Below are 20,229 nucleotides of genomic sequence, written 5' to 3'. Positions count from 1 at the left end.
TCACCATCGTTGGGCTAATTTTGTAGTTTTTTTTACAATTTGCAGATTCCTTGATCTTTCAAAAATAAATTGATTGTGTCAATTATCTCCTTCATTTAATTTGATTCATACCAGGATATTGTATTGATTTAGTGCAGTTCTAAAGAAAAGTCCTGTTTGTAATCTATATCTTTGGATTTTGTTAAATACACATAAAAACTCACGTAAGTCATATCAGTCAAGACCACCACATTTAATATGACTTACATGAAGTCTGAGTTGCAGGCAAACTGTAGAAGTCGTAGAAAATCCGATTTAATCAATATTCTACGCTGCGCGTGCAAAATCAAATCAGCCGGCATGTCAGAGCACAATTTCCTGTGATTCAAGCGCAGGAGGGTAAGGGTGCAGCATTACTAGTTAGGAGGTGAGTAATATGAGTAGTGTAAAGAAATCTAAATGGTTTTGATAGGAAACTGAATGGTACTTGGTTGAATGTACAACTTAGGCGTGTATACGATTTATAAAGATAAGACTTATGCGAATTTTACTGCATATACTTTTAAGGCAATCAATTTTCTCTTCCTCTAAATACTCTATGCATGATTTCTCAGTCAATAAGAGGTGTGTAAAAGTGTTCTTTGTTGTACAAGTGGACACAAAGATTGAATAATCTTAATTTTTAAAACAGAATGATAAATTAGGGAACAATATAGGCAGAGGTAGGATTTACAGGCAAATTCTGTGAATAACCAAATAGTTTCAACACATGCGTGTCTCTTATCAACATTCCTCAAATGCACACTCTTTCTTGTAAATAATTTAGCCTTTCGAAAACTTGAGTTCACCAACCTGCCATATTTGTATTTTATATTTTGCGGGAAATCCTCTTTGAAAAATATAATATAAATTAAGCATGAACAGTACAATTAGGAAGTGAATCACATTGGTGCTTGGCTCCCAAGACCACTGCAAGGAGCTACAGCATAAAGTCCAACAGGTTTTAAAGGACCATTTTTATTGTTGTTGAGAGTTGCTGGTGCTATCTTAGTTTTGTGTTTGCAGAAATTTCCTCAGTCCAGCCAATACTATGGGGATTGGGAAGTATAATCAGGCTTCCTCCCTCAAAGTTGCTCGCTGTTTTACTGTGCACAACTGTGCTTTCAGCAGTGTAAACACAGCATAAAATGTAAACTATTACTTTTTCCGTGTCTGCTGTCCATTCCATTTTAATTGTGGTTGAGATGGTGGTCTGGTCTGTCCTGCGCCTTGGGATGTCTTCCCGTCTCCCGACGTGAAAGGCCCTATATAAATTAAAATTTGTATTGTACTGAGGATTGAAATCCTTTATAACAAACATTATATTAGGAAAGTGTTAAAAGGGGTGAATGTGGTTCAGATATTTTCCTGTAAACCAGCTAAGCTTGTTTTTTTGTGTCGGTCATTTTGTAACATAATCAAATATTAATCCTTGTATTTGATATAGCCAATTTATCATGTTTTGAGATATCTCAAAACACATCACAAGATTTTACTGTGATTTGGTAGTTACTGTATTTATATGCAAACACAGCATCCAATTTACACACAGCAATGTCATGCAAATAGCCGTGAAGTGAGTAACCAATTTTATCTGCGGAATTGATAGCCAGGACACTGGGAGAAACTTCCTTCTCTTTTCGAGCAGGGATATCTTAATGTCCACCTGAACAGGCAGATTGGATTTTAGTTTAATGACTCATGTGAAGGACAGCACCTCCAACAAAATAGTACATTCCCAGCACTGTGCTGGAGTGTCAACCAGAATATGAGTTCAAAGTCCCAACAATTCGAACCTACAATGTCTGACTCAGAGACAAGAATGCTACCAACTGAGCCCAGCTGCCACCAGCAAGGTGTTTGTTTGATAACATCGCATGAATTGAAGGAATTTTAAGAATTTTTATTCTCCCAAAATGTTTTCCACTCTTGGAGGCAGTGAGGCCAGTGGCTCAAGATGGGGTGGGTGATCGTTTTAATGTGAGAAATTCAGAGGCTGTGTAAAAGTGGGGGCATCACAATTGTGCCAATCCTGTCCTCTTAACGTCCACTCACACAAGTACACTTTCTTAGCAGATATCATAGGTTCTAATCAGATTGAAACATAGGTTGAAACATGATTGTTTCATGATGATCAGGAACAGAACTTGGATGATTTCCCCTCCCCTTTGCTCAGAAACCAAGTGGGGCCAAGTGCATTGCCCCAGCTGAGATAAACTATCTCAGCACCAATCAAGGATACAACCTTGAGATCTTATTACTTTGTATGTTGCGGTAATTAAACAATAATTGCTAATAATTTCTAGTGGAGTCCTGTACCTCAGTGGTTAGAGCACTCGCTTTGCAAGTGAGAGACCTGAGTTCAATTCCAGGCAGGGCGAAACCTTGGGCAAGTTTCCTTACTCCACACGCCTAATAATAATCCCTCCAAAACCCAAAACAATAATAAATTGGTCATTTTCAATCCATATGACTGTTTGTGGGACATTGCTGTGCGCAATTGGCTGCCGCGTTCGCCCACAAATATACAGTCAATTCACTTTACAGTGTGTTCTGTGAAGCGCTTTGGGACGTCCTCCCGACGTGAAAAGCGCTATATCAAATGCAAGGATTATTATTATTATTATTATTATAATTAAGTAATACACCAGTACCTCCTGTAACATTGAAACTGATATGTGAAAGTGAATATGTACAAAAAGGCCTTTATTAAGACTGGAAATTGTTAATGATCATCATTGATGTGGCTGAGGTTGAAGTCATACAACAGTTCTTATTGTTTTTTCTATGGTGCAGTGTTGGGGTTACTTGTGAGACACGGGTAATGTGGTGAACATTTTAGAGTTGAGTAAAATATTGAAGAGATTTTTACTTTTATCAATGCAGACTGTTAATTAGAGGGCAGTAAATTTCAGCTTCACCTGGTCAGGCAGGTGAGTCAACGTCTGATCTGACAGCTCTTGAGATAAGCAGGAAGCAGCTCAGACTTTCATTAGTCGAACTGCTGACAGCACTGTCACTGTCAACCCAAATGATCATGTGGAGCAAGGAAACTTGCCCAACATTTCGCCCTGCTCAGGAATCGAACCCAGATCCGCTTGCCATCGGTCACCCTCCTTCCCCCCCCTGATCTCCGCCATCCCCGATCCTGACCCCCAGCTCAGGTCCAAAACACTGATTGTCCAGCGCCTTGGGATATCTTCCCAACATGAAAGGCGTATACAAGTGTAATTTTGTTTTTGAGTACTCTGACCACTAAGCTACAGGACTGCTGATTACAATGCCATATAGTTGTAACAGATCTGCTGATTATATTGCCAAGAAGGAATCATTTTGAAGCACAGAATGGCATAAAGAACGGCTTTGTTCAAAGATCTGATGAAAGGTTTCTGCTATGGGTTACACGTGTTAACAACGAGTTCAGCAGTTTAACCTGGAGAAGTTCCTTGTCTAAAAAAAAGTATTAATAGCCTATTGATCCTAACTCAACATTTGAGATGTTTCTGATTAAGATTTAAGTGTTTGGAACCAACTTTTGACAGGGAATCAAGTGTGAAGCATTTGAGTGTTTTAATAAAAGCTTGAAATGTGACAATTGAGGAGTTATTACATTTGTAGCTTTTAATAAAACAACCAAATGCAATTGCAATGTATTTTGTATTGGCATAAGTAGAGTTTATCTACTGTCATGGTATTCTGCAAGTTACATGATGCATGCAGATAAATAAATTAAGAATCTTCCATAATGTACATTTTGTTAGGAGTGCCAGTGTCCCTGCTAGAGAGGGGGTTTCAGTGCAGCATTGAACTTAATGGTGCAAGTGGCCTTCTCCATGCTGATCAATCAAAGTTGTGGGACAAACCAGTTAGAAAATATGTCATTAGACATGTTGCTACAGATTCTGATTTATTTGGAAGAACATCTAAGGAATGTGTCTGAGAAATCTTCTCAAAAGAGGCTTGGTGCCTGGCTAAATCTAGGTTCTTGGAGGGGGACGTAAATATTCCAAATAACTTCCTACCAGTCAATTGGAAAATCACAGTTTATCCCTATTCACTTTGGTGCAGTGGAAGGACAAAGCATAATAATCAGCTATTGTTTTAGATAACCTTTTCATGCTATCATCAATGTGGCCTTGCCGGGTTTCACTTTTTTCCGAATGAAATGCAGATATTGCATAAAGGACTAAATGCACAATTTGAAGAAATCCACAGATTACATAGCTTGGACTGCACGAAAAATGTGCCTGCACTGTACAGTGATATTATTCATCTTGACAGCACCATGCTGGGAGTAGAGGGTAATTGGAGTATTCAAGTGGATGTTTCACAGGGGAATGCCCAAGTTCAGTTTGGGAACCTTTGAGCTCCCAGTCAGCATTTATTCATGACCCAAAACTCCATGCTACTCATGCTCCAAGTATGATTTAATGTTTTTCCTCCAGGTTGACAATTGCATTGAGTAACAAGGCACAATGGCAACAGCTTGTGCTAAATTGGCAGAATAATCCAGTGGGTGGGAGAATAATTTGGGGAGAAAAATATTGGGCAAGTCTTTTTGCCCACAGACCTGCAGGATAATTCCTGCTGTATTTCTCAAGTTCATTAACTTGTGTTCAAACAATGCACCATTTTTTTAAAAAAATGAGTTGTCTGGAGAAGGGAAGGAAATCTTTCATAAAGTCTTGCCCTTTCAAAATATTATACTTGGATTTTGTCAGAATGCACTAATGGAGAATATATAGCATTAATAAAATTTAGAATTTCTGACAAGTGAATATTTACATTTAACTGATTTAGTCACTTCAGATATTGGGGTCAAATGCAGTACCCAACACCCATTGGAAGCCATTAAAAGGCATTTATTGATGGGTCTTTCAACTGTCTGGTGGGTAAAGATATTGCACTGAATGTGGCAGCACTTAACTGTACAGACCAAATTTAAGGTTTGATTTCCAGTCTGTGCCAGGGTTGATTGACCTCATTACATCATGTACTATCTTGAGATGACATACCAAATTGATTATGGGAAGCCATATGACCATTATGTATTTAGATCTCCAAAAGGCACTTGACTAAGTATCAAATGAAAGACTCCTTCACATCATAGAATCATAGAATTATACAGCACTGAAGGAGCTCATTCAGCCCATCGTGTCTGTGCCGGCTCTTTTGAAAGAGCTATCCAAATCAATCCTACTCCCCCGCTCTCTCCTCCGTAACCCTGCAAACTTGTCCTCCCCAAATAATTATCTTCTTCTCTCTTAAAAGTTGTTATTGAATCGGCTTCCACCACCCTTTAAGGAAATGCATTCCATCAAGGAGCGAAACGTGAAGGCGTATTCAAAATTGGCTGAAGGGAGGAAGCAGACGTTTGTTGTGAAGGAAGTTAATTCAAAATGGGGTGCTGGAAAGAGATGCAATGCGGAATGCATCGGGGATCTGTATTTGGACTCCTCCTATTTCTTGTATACACTAAGGCCCTGAATTTGTAAGCCCAGTTTAAAGGAGTTAAATTTGACAGATGTTGCCAAGATGGGGAAGCTGTGACTAAAGGGCTAGAGTGACCTGTTAAAAATCATTCACCTTGGTTCATGGAAAGGGACTACCTGTTGCAAAATCACAAAATACAGTATTAATACAAATGCACAGTGGACAGATCACATGAGTTGAGTGAGAGAAACTCAACACCGTGGATTGGTGATACTCCAGCTGTTTTTAATTTTATTTTTATGTTGACCCATTTTATGGAGACTTGACAATGTTCGAGGAATGTTGTAGCCAACAGCTATGACTTTACTATTCCTGTAAAACATTTCAGAAAAAACATTTGTTTACTATAGCAGAGACTTTGCTGACTGGACAGAGTTGGCTGAATACCAGTTGATGTGAGTTGAATTATTTTAATTATAACATTGAAACAAACAACTTCATCAGTAATTAATGTTTGCCTACCAATGTAGTCACTACACTTTATAGTAAATCCTATGAAGTACCTTGAGACATGCTTCTGATGTGAAAACTACTACATCAAATGCAAGGATTATTATTTATAACTATTATTGTGTGAATGTAACTGAATTTGTGCACAGCAAGGTTTTCTGTCTGGTGTGAATGGTTATATGTTTGGTTCTTCAGCAATGGTTGTGTTTTAGCAGAAGGTTGTGTGTTGGAGTTGCAGTCTTGCCTGGCCCCTCAGACTTGCCTTCCATTAATTTGCTGCACAGACTCTGAGCAGAACCGTCTTGATCTTCTCAACCCAGGAAGAAAGAATAAATGTGATGGATATCATTTGATCTATCAGTTTATATTAGACCATGTTTGGACTCACTTAAAGTATATCTTAATGAACATTTGAATATTGCCCACAAATATGCAGTCAATTCACTTTACAATATATTCTGTGAAGCGCTTTGAGAAGTCTAGAGGACGTGAAAAGTGCTATATCAAATGCAAGGGTTATTTATTATTCTATTATCTGAATCATTTGTGGATCATGCTCTGAATGCAGCTAATCTGCTTTGAATTCAGTTTGAGAGATTTTGGATTGAATCAGGATCCGTGAGTAATCTCTTAAATGGGGATTAAGTATCCATCTTTGTTTCTGCAATCAATTTTTCTTTTTCCACAGGCATTTGGTACTTCACCTAAACATGAGCCAGGAGTCTTGTGACAGCAAGCTTTTCGAGCATGCACATTGTACAATTATCCAGCTAGGACCACTCTTTAGCTTGTAGGGATAACTGGAGCCAAGTGAGAAGAATCCCTCCCCTAAGTGATTGGTCTGTCTCTTCCAAGTCCTGCCAATGAGACAGACTAAATGATTGTCATCAACTATGCTGTACCAGATTTATTCAATACCAATTGCTTAATCCAGGCCCTTATGCGAAGTGTCTTGGCAAAAAACATGCCTGCCACGAAGATGGCTCGCCTTCCAGGATGCTGGTTTGTACTTCGGATTAGGTCCCAACTGCCCATTCAGATGGGCGTTAAGGATCCCATGGCACTAGGAAAAAAGTAGAGAGATTGTCCTGGTGTCCTGGCCAACATTTCTCGAGATAAATTAGGTCATTTGTTTCATGCTGTTTGCGCTCTTGGCTGTGGTAAATTGGCTGCAACATTTACCTACAAGATAAACAGTTACAGTAAATCCTGTGAAGCACTTTGCAATGGAATCCCAAGGTGAAAAACACTATATCAAATGCCAAGATTATTATTATAGTGCAAACTACTTGAAACAAATGATGCTGAAAAGCTCTTGTAATGGATTAATTACCTGCTGTCATATTGGGCAGCACCAACATAGCTTGTGCAAACAACGATACCCCTTTGATGATGGATTGACAACACTTGTGATTCTTGTTTCATTGCAATGAATTGATTGTGAAACAGAGGTCATGCTCCAAAATTGCAGGCGATGCTCAGTCTATTGAGATTTTTTGTGGGAGGGAAAGAAGGCAGGGAAAGGGAGAGAAAGAAGGCAAATGTTTATAAAAACTTGTTTTTTCATGGTTCTTCTGATTCTTTCAGGCAAGAGGCATTGCTGGCTGCCATCAGTGAAAAGGATGCTAACATTGCTCTGCTAGAGTTATCATCGTCCAAAAAAAAGAAAACCCAGGAGGAAGTGATATCACTGAAGAGGGAGAAGGACAGATTGGTGCAGCAACTCAAACAGCAGGTTGGTCTCTCATTCGGTCAGCATTCCATGTGCTTTACCCTCTGTGCGGATTCAATGGGATTGCACATTAGCCGCTTATAGATTGCCTCTCATCCCCTTTCCATTTTTTTGGTCAGCCAAGTGTCTGACACATGTGGAAACACATCACCGTGCTTAAGAGTATCAAAACTAAATTGAGAGTTCCATGCATCCCACCTATACTTGGAATTTTCTGAGATATTTATTGGAATGGAATGCGCACTCTCTGCCCGGAGGGATGCATTCCGCCTACCTAAATCCGGAAAGTATTTTTCCAAATCTGAAAATATATTTTTCAGCCAACCCCCCCCCTCCTGCCCTCCAGCCTTCCTGATTCTAACCTCCGCCTTGGGATGCCCTTCCAAAGTGAAAGGCGCTATATAAATATAATTTTGTTGTTGTTGTATTAGGTGCAGGTTGACGAGAGCCAAGGTTGGGAGACCCCAGAGAGTGTGTTGGTGTATTGTTCAAACCTCTTTTTTTGGTGTGGTTATTTTCTGCAAGTTTTCATGAAGTAGTTGCATTGGGAACAGATTGAGACTCGTTTCAGGTCCCTCCATCCTTGATTCTCTGGTTGTCCCTGAATTTCCCTACTGCATTCTTGTCATTAGAGAAATTAGTCATTACATTTCCCTTTCTGTGCACAAATTGGTTGCCGCTTTCCGTCATCAAAAAGCAGCCACAACATTTAATGGTAAATCTGGCGAAGTCCTTTGAGATATTCTCCCCAACGGAAATATTGTATATCAGGTGAAGGGATTATTATTTATTAAGTTGGTTTTACAATGTGCAGTCAATGAGGGGAATATTGAGAACTGGGATCCTTGTTCAGTTCTTGATTTAAATCTGAAAGAATAATCTCAGTTATCCAGTAAAGAATTGGTGAGAAAACTTAACATCTCATTTTTTACATTCTAATATTCATGGAAAGACCATTTCAGAAATGATTACTGGCAACCATCGATTTCACCACTTCTGTCCAGGCAAATGGAGTTTTGGGGACATAAGTCCTTGTATTGTTGGCATTGTGTTCTATAGTGGCCTCTGAGGTTGAAATTGTTGCAAAATGCTTCATATCCTGGATCCTGGTATGAGTTTACTGGAATCACAAGTATGCTGATTCTGGGAACAGAAATACTGCCGTAAATGCCACTCTTCAAACTGGTATCTGGAGTCATCACTTTTGTCCCATATTTTGCCAGAAGTGCCATTTTGGAAGGAGATTTTAAAACGCACACTATATTGTACAAATGTAGGTTCCTGTCTTTGTTTTGCTAATCTGAGGTAAGGGAAGATATCGTGTATATTTTTGACATTGCATCCCATAACTTTGCTAACATTTTAATTAGAATAATCTTCACATTTGCTTTGTGCCTTTCACATCAGCAGGATGTCCCAAACGCTTCACAAGATATATTGAAAGATTGAATGACCGTGTTTTGTGAGCAATCACAGCAGCCAGTTTGCACAAAATGATGTCCCACAAATAGTCAGGAAGTGAAAGACCAATTTTACTTGGGGATTTGTTGGCCAGGACACTGGGAGGAACTCCCTTCTCTTTTCAAATAGTACCTTGGAGTCTTTAATGTGAATAGGCAGGCGGGACCTTGGCATAATGTCTCATCCGAAGGGCGGCTCCTCCAACATTGCAGCACACCCACAGTACTGCACTCGAGTGTCATCTTTGACAATATGAGTTCCAAATTTCTACATGGGGCTTGAACCCACAATCTTCTGACGCAAAAGTGAGAGTACTATTGAGCCAGGCTGGCACACACAATTGTACTTTGAGCACAAATAAGGGGAATGGTATGGCAGTACTTGTTCATGACATGTACCTGAAAAAAATTCATTTATTTTCAGTGAAGGAAAAGAAAGATTAAGTTATAATCATAATAAACCTTGTATTTGGTATAGTTCCTTTCACACCTGGTGGATATTTCAAAGCAATTCACAGGACTTACTGTAAAGGGCAGTGATTGCATGTTTTGCAGACAAACACAATAGCCAATTTGCATAGAAGAATAGCCCACAAAAAGTGCCATAGGATTTTAACGTCCACTTGAAAAAGTATGCAGGACGTTGAATTCACTTCAAATCTGAAGGCAGCACTTCCAACTATTCAATGTATCCCCAGCACTGTATTGAAGTGTCATCCTAGACAGTGTGAGTTCAAAATACCAATGTGGAGCTTGAACCTACAGTGTGCTGCAAATGATGCCAGATTGACACAAGTTAAAGGACAAGCAAGAAGGTTAGTGGACTAGTAATCATTACTGGTAAATTCATTTAACTATTGGATCTTCCAGCCAGGGCTATCAAGTAGATAGTTCACCAAATCTTAAGGGAAATATAACAAAACACATTTACATTTTTGGTTTGAAGCAATATGGCCAGGGAATTTATATGTTTGACAAAATAAACATGTCATTGAATCCCAAATCAATCCACCTTTGATTTATTTGGTGTGAGTTGGAACATGAACCCTTGGGACTTGACCTTGTGACCCATGGTTTGAATGTGCAGCACATTCACGACTCAAGCTACTAAACTGTCTGATTCCCTGACATTCAGACCATTGCTATTGTTAAACTATTGCTATCCTTTTGCTATAAATCACTAGATATTTTGGTGCAACTTCTGAATTTGGTGTATGGTTAGTAAAAGTTAAAAGCAATTGAAGTTATTAAAAGCCTCAAATCCCAGGAGAGCCTCCACGTAAATTGAAGGTGAGGTGTGAGATCAAGTGTTAAAGGCTTTTGTCTGACCTGATAAACACACTTCTGCTAATGAAACAATAGTGAACATTGACAAGCATTAAACATGGTGCAGAAACTTCTCGGATACTGACCTCCTTGCCTCCACTCTTGAAAAGGTATATTATGGGAAGTTAAGATTCTGCCAGCCAACCTGGTAGTTGTACTGTTCCGTGAAATACTATCTAAATTTGATGTGGTTGTATGTGGTGAGGGAAAGAAATTATGTGAGCGATCGTGGGGGTCTTGATTGAGTTGACATGGAATGACCCATTCTTTACACTGTAATGGGAAAGTAATGCTACTTTTGTGGGATTACAGACTTGCCCTTCCCCCCATCTTCCTGTCTGCACCACAGTGTCTACAGTCTATGACAAAACTGTTCAATATAAATCGATTCAGCAGGTTATACCACGTGAGGAGGGAAATAATACTATTCTTGAATACTCTATTTGGCCAGTTATGGTCTGCAAGACAATCTGTCTCTCTTTAGTTTCAATTTAAAACAAATATTGTAGTGTTCATCTAATCCAGAATCTAAGTGTACCGGTGCTTTTGAATGAACTGCCTTGAGCTCCAGTGGTGGGTTCATGTTCCAGTTTAATTTCTTTTCATCTGCCAACCTCCTCAGTAAAAATGAGGAGAAACTAAGCCCTATTTAATATTTGCTGTCATTCCGAATGTAGGATTTGTTCAGTCACTGGTTGGATGAGGGTCACGGATCAATGTGGTCCTAATTTACTTCCTACACATAGTTTGTCTCCTTGACTGAGGTATGGCAGGGAGCACAAGACATGCGCTTCAAACAAGGCCTCTGATGGACTAAGAAAGGAAAAAAACACATGTAACAAAGACCAGATGTGTGCCGCGAGTGCCAGTTAGTATAATCAGGTTATAACTCATGTAAAATGCTTGCTGTGTTTATTAGACTGGAATCTAGCTCTAGATTAATTTGAAGCAGAGATGTCTCTGTGTTTTAGCTGTTAAACAACAACTACCATGCTAGAACCATTTTTTAAAAAAAAAATACGATTGCCCATCTCCGGGAAATATCACTCAACTTCCTGTGTTTCCCAACTGCCCCTTGCTTATCTAATGGAAGACTACTTCCTACATCAGTGTCTCTTTGTTGTAGCAATTTGTTTGTTTTGGGGATATTTAAACATAAATTTGATTAACTCACACATCCTGAGGCTCTAGATGTGATTGATTTTCCATGTGCACAGCATTTATAGGGTTTATTGAACACAGTTCAAAATAGGCTTCCTTTTCTACACAATTATTTATCTTAACGATAGTATTGTTGATTTGTTTTGGGCACTGAATGTACAAAAGAAATGTAATCCTCCAAAGCTTTAACAGGTCGACATAGTTCTGGAAACAGTTATGGGCTAACATGTCAGGTTAATTCAGCTGCCAAATTAATAAAGATCTGAATAACCATTCTTGGCTGTAAGAATAATAACTGAAGCACATTTGTTCATTGCTTTGGGAAGTTGAGACAACTGTGAAAAATCATATTTGCAGCACAGTAATAGGGGAATTCTTTCTCTGTTTTTTGCAAAGCACTGTTTGGATATAAAATAGCTTATAATCTGTCATCATGACATTACCTGTTCACTATTCCTTCTGCCCCTGGGTTGGCTTCCTTAGTAGTATTATTTGTGGTGATGTTTGTTTGGTACATCTGGTTGTTAAAATGCTGGAACATTAGACTCTGGACTCTCATTTAGGAGATTTGGGTTTCAAATGCAAACTATTATTTGTACTCTGCTTTCTCTGTGTTTTACCAATTTCAACATGGTTGTGTTTGGAGGAGAGGCCCTATGTGAAATGGACCACCTATGGATTGACCAAATGGAAAATTGCCAAACATACAGGACCCTGACATTGCCATTGCAAGGATAATTTGAAGAAGTTAATAAATGTGATGAATAAACCAGAAATTAATGAAAGTTAGTACCCATTCCTTCAAAAAATATGGAATTCTTAGAATTCTTATTCTCTTTATTTGGGGTCAGCTCGGTGTCTTGACATATGTGGAAACCCATCACTATGCTTAAGAGTATCCACACCAAGCTGAGATTTCCATGCATCCCACCTACACATGGAAACCCCAGAGATAGATTGTTGGGATGGAATGCGCACTCTCTCCCTGGAGGGATGTATCCTGCTTTCCTAATTCTAGAAAATATTAGGCACAGGTTGACAAGAGCCAAAGCATGTGTTGGGGTACAGCTGGAGTCTAACCAGCTAAAACCGCATAGCTTGACATCGATATTGCTATCTGGTAAGCTCTCCCGCTTGTCCAACAAGGACCACCCTTTAGGGCTTTGGCTTACAGGGTTAACAGGAGCAGAATGGTATGACTCATGGCCCCTAGTGACTGGTCTGTCCTTCCAGGTTCTGCTAATGAGCCAGGCTGACTATGCTGTCATCAGCAATTCCCTTGCATACTGCAGACCCGCCTGGCTCAGGAACTGGACTACCGAGATGCCACAGAGGGCAGGCTTGATTCCGAAATTCCATTGCCACCTTGGAACCAGTTCAGCTTAGGATGTTTTTCCAAGAAATTACATGGCTTTATGTGCACTAGATATTTTATTTTCATCAAAAGAAAAATATGAAGAGAGTGATATCCTCTTCCATCTCCTGAACAGTATAGTGAAAGAGATATGAAAGGACAGAAAAAAAGTTTGACAAGTAACAGTGAACATATCTTACCAGCCACATATTCTGACTTTTTTCTTTTATGGAATTTCTGTAACCTTTTTGGTTCGAAGGTATGGAAATTTTTTGAAGGATGTCAAATCCGGAATCCAACACCAAACTGTCAAAATCAAGCATTCAGAGTTGGGGATAATAGGGTTGCTGCCTATATTCCAAAACAACCCCAATATGGAAGCATTTATTCTGACTTCAGAAGAAACTTGGCTTTGAATCCAGCTCAGGCAGATGGGATGAAAATCTCTGCCAACTAGACGATCTCAACCTGGTTCCCAATGGCAAGAATCCAGAAAACACAACTTCCATAAATTTGCTGTCACTGAAGTACTCAAAGGGATAGTGGTGGAAGAATTGGAAATGCCGGTTCATGTAACGTCTAAATCTCCAGTTACCTGTTTAAATTAACATGCTTTCTTCATCTCTGTTCCAGGCTGAAGAAGTCAAATATTGGCAGTTACAGTAAGAGGTGCTCTTTTGAGCTTAAGGTCAACCAACACTGAGTAGCTTTACTCCACATCTGCATCTAACTTGAATTTGATAACTATCTGTCAGTTTGAAAAAAATGGAAAAGATTTCCCAATACACCTCTGCTATTGAGTGAATTTCACTGAATAGTATTTGTTTTAAGTCATCCTACAAAGTTGTACATTTTTACAACCATGATAGAGGAGGTTTTAGTTGTCTTCTTGCATAACATCGTACAACTTAATTGCTGGTTGTTTAAAAAAATAACGAAATGGAAAAAATCAGCATCGTCACATCTGGCAGAGTGTAAGAAATAAGTGCATTTTAATCATTTCCATAATTGCTAAAGATGTCATGGTGTCGGGTCCCTGCCAAAAGCAGACTTCTGCACATTCTGGAACTGAGACCAAGAAAACATATTAATATAAACAGGTAATTATACATTTAGGTGCTGTTCAGACTGGCATCTTGCTGGAACACTCCTTCAGGGCCCTCAGTGCCAAAAGTATTCGTAAGATATGTGAATGTCTTTACCACAAGTTGACTGCTGTCTCTATTTGATTGGCATATGAAAGTTAGGCAGAGAAATCCGGAATGGAATTCTAGAGAGTGAATGCCTGAAAGTCGGATACTGATTGTGGACGTCTTCTAGACGTCTCAAAGCACTTCACTGAATATGCTGTAAAGTGAATTGACCATATATTTGTGGGCAAAACGCGGCAGCCAATTGCACACAGCAGTGTCCTATAAACAATCGTGGATTGAAAATGACCAATTTATTATTGTTTTGGAGGGATTATTATTACGCGTGTGGAGTAAGTAAACTTACTTTGTAAGAGCTCACAGAGATAAGTTGGGGCCATGCTGTGTACAATTCAATTCACAATACAAAATTACATATGTATAGCACCCTTCATGTCGGGAGGACGACCCAAGGCACTGTACAGTCAGGATTTGGACCTGAGGGGTTGAGATCAGGGAGGGTGGAGGGCTGTGAGGGTAGGTGGGTGGCTGAAGGCATGGTCAAAGAGAAGGGTCTTGAGACTTGAAGGAGGCAAGGGAGGAAGTGAGGTGAAGGGTAATTGGGATGGATTTCCAAAGGGTGGGGCAGGGAGGCTGAAGGCTTGACCGCCGATGGTGGGGCGGGCCACGCAGGGGACGTGTAGCAGGTCGGAACCTGCTGAGCGGAGGGAGCGGACAGGTGATATGGGGTTAGCAGGTCAAAGAGGTAGGAGGGGAGCAAAGCTGTGGAGGGCTTTGAAGGCAAGGATGAAGATTTTGAACTCTATCCTCTGGGCCAGTGGAGCTGAACGAGGGTTGGGCGACAGGGTCACAGAGCCTTGTGCGCTGATGTGGGAGAGGATACGAGCTACAGAGTTCTGGATGATCTGCAGCTTGTGGAGGGAAGAATTGGGAAGGCCGACAAGCAGGGAGTTGGCTTAGTCGAGCGTAGGGATTTGAATGCAAGGATGAGACTATATATGTTATACAGAAAAAAGCCAATGTTCTGCATGTGAAAGCAATGATGTCTTCACATCAGTCAACTTGCCGTAAAAGTGATTGTAGACTGAGCACAAAGCTGAAATGAATGGGAAAGGAGAAGAGTGGATTTCTAAAACGATTTACATTTTCTGTCTTGTGGCATTGCCATAGCAACTGAATGAGCTGTGTCAAATAAGGAGGATATTGTCAGGCGACTGGAAGCCTAGGGTATTCTGGAGTGGAACATCCAGGGGCCTCATCTCCTTTTACCTCTCCAGAGTTTGTGTGTCAGTTTCTGATTAAAATTGGCCTTCAACTGGCCCCCTCTTCTCCTCCAGACTTACGGAAATGAACCAACCCTGGGTAGTAGCGCATGTGATTTCATTGCTCCCAGTGCTCCAATATTTTGGTTTATTGGCTCAGACCCCATTGACAATGCCGGCTGTGATCGGTGAATTGGAGAGCCCCATCCCAGATCCCCATCAACAGATTTCCCTCCAGCAACGTAGCCCATTTGAGAGTTGAATCTCCTTGTTTTATTTCCGTTAATAATACTATTCTTTCATTTATCTGATTGGTGCTGTTGTTTTGGAACCTTCAAGTTGTTAATGATAGGCCCAGTGAGCTACTTGATTCTTGGTGAGCAGTTATATTTTCTCTCTTTTTTTTCTTCTGACCGCTTCTGTTCTTGGTTGTATTTTATTAGGTGTTTGAATATATTAAAGAGCTTTGACCTTGGTTTGTTATATAGATGCTGTATGTGGAATGTGTTACTTTAAGTGGTGTTGAATTAATTTTTATTCAATTTTTGTGTGTTTTTAACATTTTTCCTTGTTCCCTTCTCTCCGTTTTTTTTCTCCTAGTCAGATTTGGCTTTTTTCCCCCCTTTCTTTCTCTAAAACCCACATTTGGGGTTTATACTGAATGATGGGTAGTGGTATGGTTGGGATGGGCTACCCTTCTGGTACTGGATGACTTGTAATTCCTTTTATGATAGCGGGAGACGAAAGCAGATGTCATGGCATCTGCAGCATTCATTCCCCGTTTTTGTGGGCTGGGAGGTTTAACTGTTTCTTGGGTTTATAATAAGGGGAGATTAAAGGTGTTCCAAGTTTTTTCACTTATCTAATTCATTTTGCAGCACACAAATATTGGGAGCATAGCAATTCAGTTTTACATACTCTGCAAATTTTACAGCCTTTGGTAAAATGAAAATAGATGTTTCCTGAGATTTCCTTGTCCACAAGTCATGTTATATGTTCAAAGCACAAATTTATCAGATGTAAAAATTGGTTATTCAATCTGTCATGAAATTCTTCTGACTGTTATGATTCAACCAATGGTGTTTCATTATTTCCTCCTTCAAGATGTCCTTTCTTAATGTGTTCCCTATGAAAGATATCAGATTCACTGACCTGTAGTTCCAACCCCCATGATCCTTTTGCCCCTTTTGGTGAATTGGCTCTGTATTCCCAATTTTCTTATCTTCAGGCACCATTCCCAGTTCCAATGAATTTACCCACCTGAACATAAGTTTAATCAGTTATTTTCTTAAAACTATCCTTGTCTACATTTCACCTGGGTTTGATGCCTTTAAACTGTCAATCACTGCTTTATTTCCAATAACTATTCTTAGACTATCATCTTGGAAATTCTACCTTCACTTTGGGAAGTACCATCTTGTGTTTTCCTCCATGAAAATGGACACAAAGAATTCATTTGAGAGATCTACCATCTCTTAGTCATTTGATAACATGACCCTTTTGGGATACTTTTGGGGCCCTACTCTTTTCTTAACTGCCTGCTTAGTACAGATATTTATGTTTAAAATAAATCCTTTCAAGTTGTTTTACGTTCCCTGCAATCAAAATCTCATTTTCTATTTTAACTCATGATCAGTTTCTTTGTCTTCTTTTCCTTATTATATTTTCTTTGATCTCTCTGGATTCTTTTACAGAGAGAATAAGATTTATTTGTGCCAACAGCACCAACTTGGATTTACATACCATCCTTCAAGTAAGACAGTGTCTCAAAGTGCTTCACAAAGACAGGGTTGATGCAGAGCAAGGGAGGGGTAGAGGGGAGGAAGGGAGGGGAAATTACCCGAGGCACGGTCATGGAAATGCCAGCCAGCAGAATTCTGTGTACATGCATTGCCACTTTTCTGTCTCGCTCACGCCTGAGAACAATGTTTCTGAAAATATGGGTATCTACTTCAACCAGAGTGAATGACACTTGTAAGTTTTGCCTGTCTCTTGTTCTTTTGTTTATCTGAATTATCTCAATTCTCTTGCGAATTTTGGTTTCTCTCTTGCCCTTCAAAGCTTGGAGTTTGCCACAGAACCTATTACCTTCTCCTCATTGTGCTTGACTGACTTCTACCATTGCAGTACCTATCTCAGTCAATGTATGTTCATTCCTTGGGTCTAGCAAAGAACTACAGCTGCCTAATGAGGCTACTAACAATGATCCATCCAGTTTGGACATTCCTTTACCATTTCATTTATTAATCCACTGTTTCCAGACAACCCTCTTATTTTATGGAGATGTTTGGAAACGCATTTAATTTCCTCCCTAAGGGCATTTATTTGGCTGCTGTTACTCTGTGTATCAAATCAGAATGTACTTTAGGAGAATTGCATTTTTCTTGTAACAATTTCTATTACCTAAGTTACACAAATACCTTCTCAGTTGGAATCTATAAACAATGAGGAAGAATAAATTAATCACAGCATAACATGGTAATGAGAGGAGAACAGCTTCACTGCTAATTTGTGGTGCTTTGATTAGCAGTCTTGTAACGTTTTGTGCAGTAGAACAATTTACTGCCAGAGAATAACAAAGATTGGTGAGATTGTCCCACTTTGAAAAATGCCAGAATGCTCTCTGAGTTTGTATTTAGTTCATGGTATACATTCATAGTTATCTCGTATGGCTTAGACCCCTCCTGTGGTCTCCATTTTGAATTTTGAAAAATGTTATCAGTTTCCTATTTTGCTATCAAAGTTGCACCTGTTGAAATCACCACCAGGTTTTCCTTTGCTCGCCGCTATCATGCTCATTGATTTTTTTCACCATATAGCCTTGCTTCAGCTGAAAGGCAAAGAATGGGTGGCTGTAAGATCATGACTCCAAACGGGTGGTTACATTGTCAAGTAAAAGGAAATGAAGTGTTTACTTAGGAGTCTTATAGAACCATAGAACCTTAGAACATAGAAGGCAAATCGGACATCGAGCAGGTGCTCCTTCGACGAACAATCTATTCAGCCTTCTTTTCCCCGTACCCCTTCAAGTTACTGTGTTTTAGATATCTATCAAATTCCCTCATGAAAGTTAATAAGGATCCTGCCTCGACCATCGCTCCTGGCAAGACATTCCTCGACCTAAAAACAATCTGTTGTAAAAAAAATGTTTTGCTCCTTTGCTAACAACCTTAAATTGATGTCCTTAAATCACTGACTCACTAATCAGTGGAAATAATTTCTTCCTATCTACTATATTAAAACCCCTCATAATCTTAAAGGCCTCTTTTAGTCTCTGTTCCACTCAAAAATTGTCCCAGTTGCTCCAGTCTCTCTGCTTATAGGTCAAATCATTTATCCCTGGTATTATCCAAGAAAATCTCCTCTGCATCCTCTCTATAGCCCTGACATCCTTCCAAAAGAGAGCTGACCAAAGCTGGATGCAATACTCTAACTGCACTTAAACTAACTAGCTAACTTTTCTCCTATTTATAAAACCTTGGATCCTTTAGCTTTCTTCATAGTTTCATTCACAATGGTAATATCTTACCGTGTAGCATATACCTCCTCTCCTATTCTTCCTCCCAAAATTTATGACCTCACACTTGTGTTGGGTGGGGAGAATCTTTTTCACAACTCTATACTATAATATAATAATTAACCACATAGAAGGTTACCCTTTCATCCTTTCGATTGTCATCCTCTTCTGCTGTCATGCAAACGTGCCACCGCTGTCTGTGTTCCTGAGTTTCCCCCAATGAGGTAAAATTGCTCTTTTCAATCATTGTTAATTTAATTGGAAAATAACTTTGAAAACTTCAAAAAAATCTGTTTTTTCTTCTATTTTGAAAATATTGCACTTTATATTTTTATAGGTCCTTATGCGTCAAGAGGGTATGTCAAAGTGCTTTATATAACTTGCAATGGTCTACTTTGTTTGACTACCGCAGATTCTGCTTGAAAGTGCTGTGTAATCATGATGCAGATCCCTTGTGGTGCCAGCTGGATAGATGCACGATGGGAAATTTATCATTGGTGACTCCACACATATGGGGTATCCAAACAAATTTGGTTTCAATAAATACTTGAATGATGTAGCAAATGCTTGCAACTTAAAATACACGTTATACAATTGTTTTCTTTTCCATGCACACTGGTGGTCTTTGGCGTATTGGATGTAGTCTGAGAAACTTTCAGCTAAGTCATCCAGATCGGTAGATCTTGGCGCTTGGCACTTTACAAGGATCCCCTGCAGGGTAATTGCATTGCTGAAATGTTTAAGCTCAGGTTTTCATACTGTTATTCAGAACTTGTTATTTTACTTACAAAAAGAAAACATTTCAGCATTCCAGTCCTGCCAAAAAAAGTATGGCTAGCTCACATAGTGGAGACACTGTCCTTTTGTTGGTTACACTTGAAAACCTATTTTACCAACCTCTTTTACCTGTTAAAAGTTTCCTGAAATCTGCACCAGACGTAATAGGTTCTCTTTTTAAAAAATTGTACTGTAATGAAGAAAAGGTTAACTTTACTGATTTTATTAAATGGTTATTGCTTGAGTATATTCAGAAGCTGAGAAGTGCATGGGTCTCCAAAGTACTGTGCCATAGACATGAGACCAATGTAACAATGTGTCCTCACTGAGGGACAATGAGTAGAAAATAGCTTTCTTTTGGGCAGACAGCCGGAAGCCAATCATTTGTTTGCTCTCTTGGCAAAGGGAATGCAGAAGCAAAGTAGAATAAAAGAATGCGACAATACCTTTGGGTGTGCTCAGTAAATGGTAGGAACAGAATCATATAATTAGCAAGAAAAACATTTTCAAATTTTGTTTTTGTAAAGA

At 39.4% G+C, this 20,229-nt stretch overlaps 1 protein-coding gene across 4 annotated transcripts in view; it reads left to right on the top strand.

The window, feature by feature from the left end:
• erc1b (ELKS/RAB6-interacting/CAST family member 1b) overlaps window positions 1-20,229 on the top strand; it is a 432,645-nt gene that overhangs the window by 316,429 nt on the left and 95,987 nt on the right. For all 4 annotated transcript variants that reach the window (XM_007898509.2, XM_007898508.2, XM_007898513.2 and 1 more), the window contains one exon: window positions 7,549-7,696. In XM_007898509.2, coding sequence (XP_007896700.2) covers window positions 7,549-7,696 — 148 coding nt within the window. The remainder of the gene's footprint in view (window positions 1-7,548; window positions 7,697-20,229) is intronic.

This window comes from Callorhinchus milii, unplaced genomic scaffold (genome assembly GCF_018977255.1).
Source record: "Callorhinchus milii isolate IMCB2004 unplaced genomic scaffold, IMCB_Cmil_1.0 Scaffold5, whole genome shotgun sequence".
Classification (NCBI taxonomy): Eukaryota; Metazoa; Chordata; class Chondrichthyes; order Chimaeriformes; family Callorhinchidae; genus Callorhinchus; species Callorhinchus milii.
The sequence above is the reverse complement of the archived record's forward strand: the minus strand, read 5'-3'. Positions and strand labels throughout refer to the sequence as shown.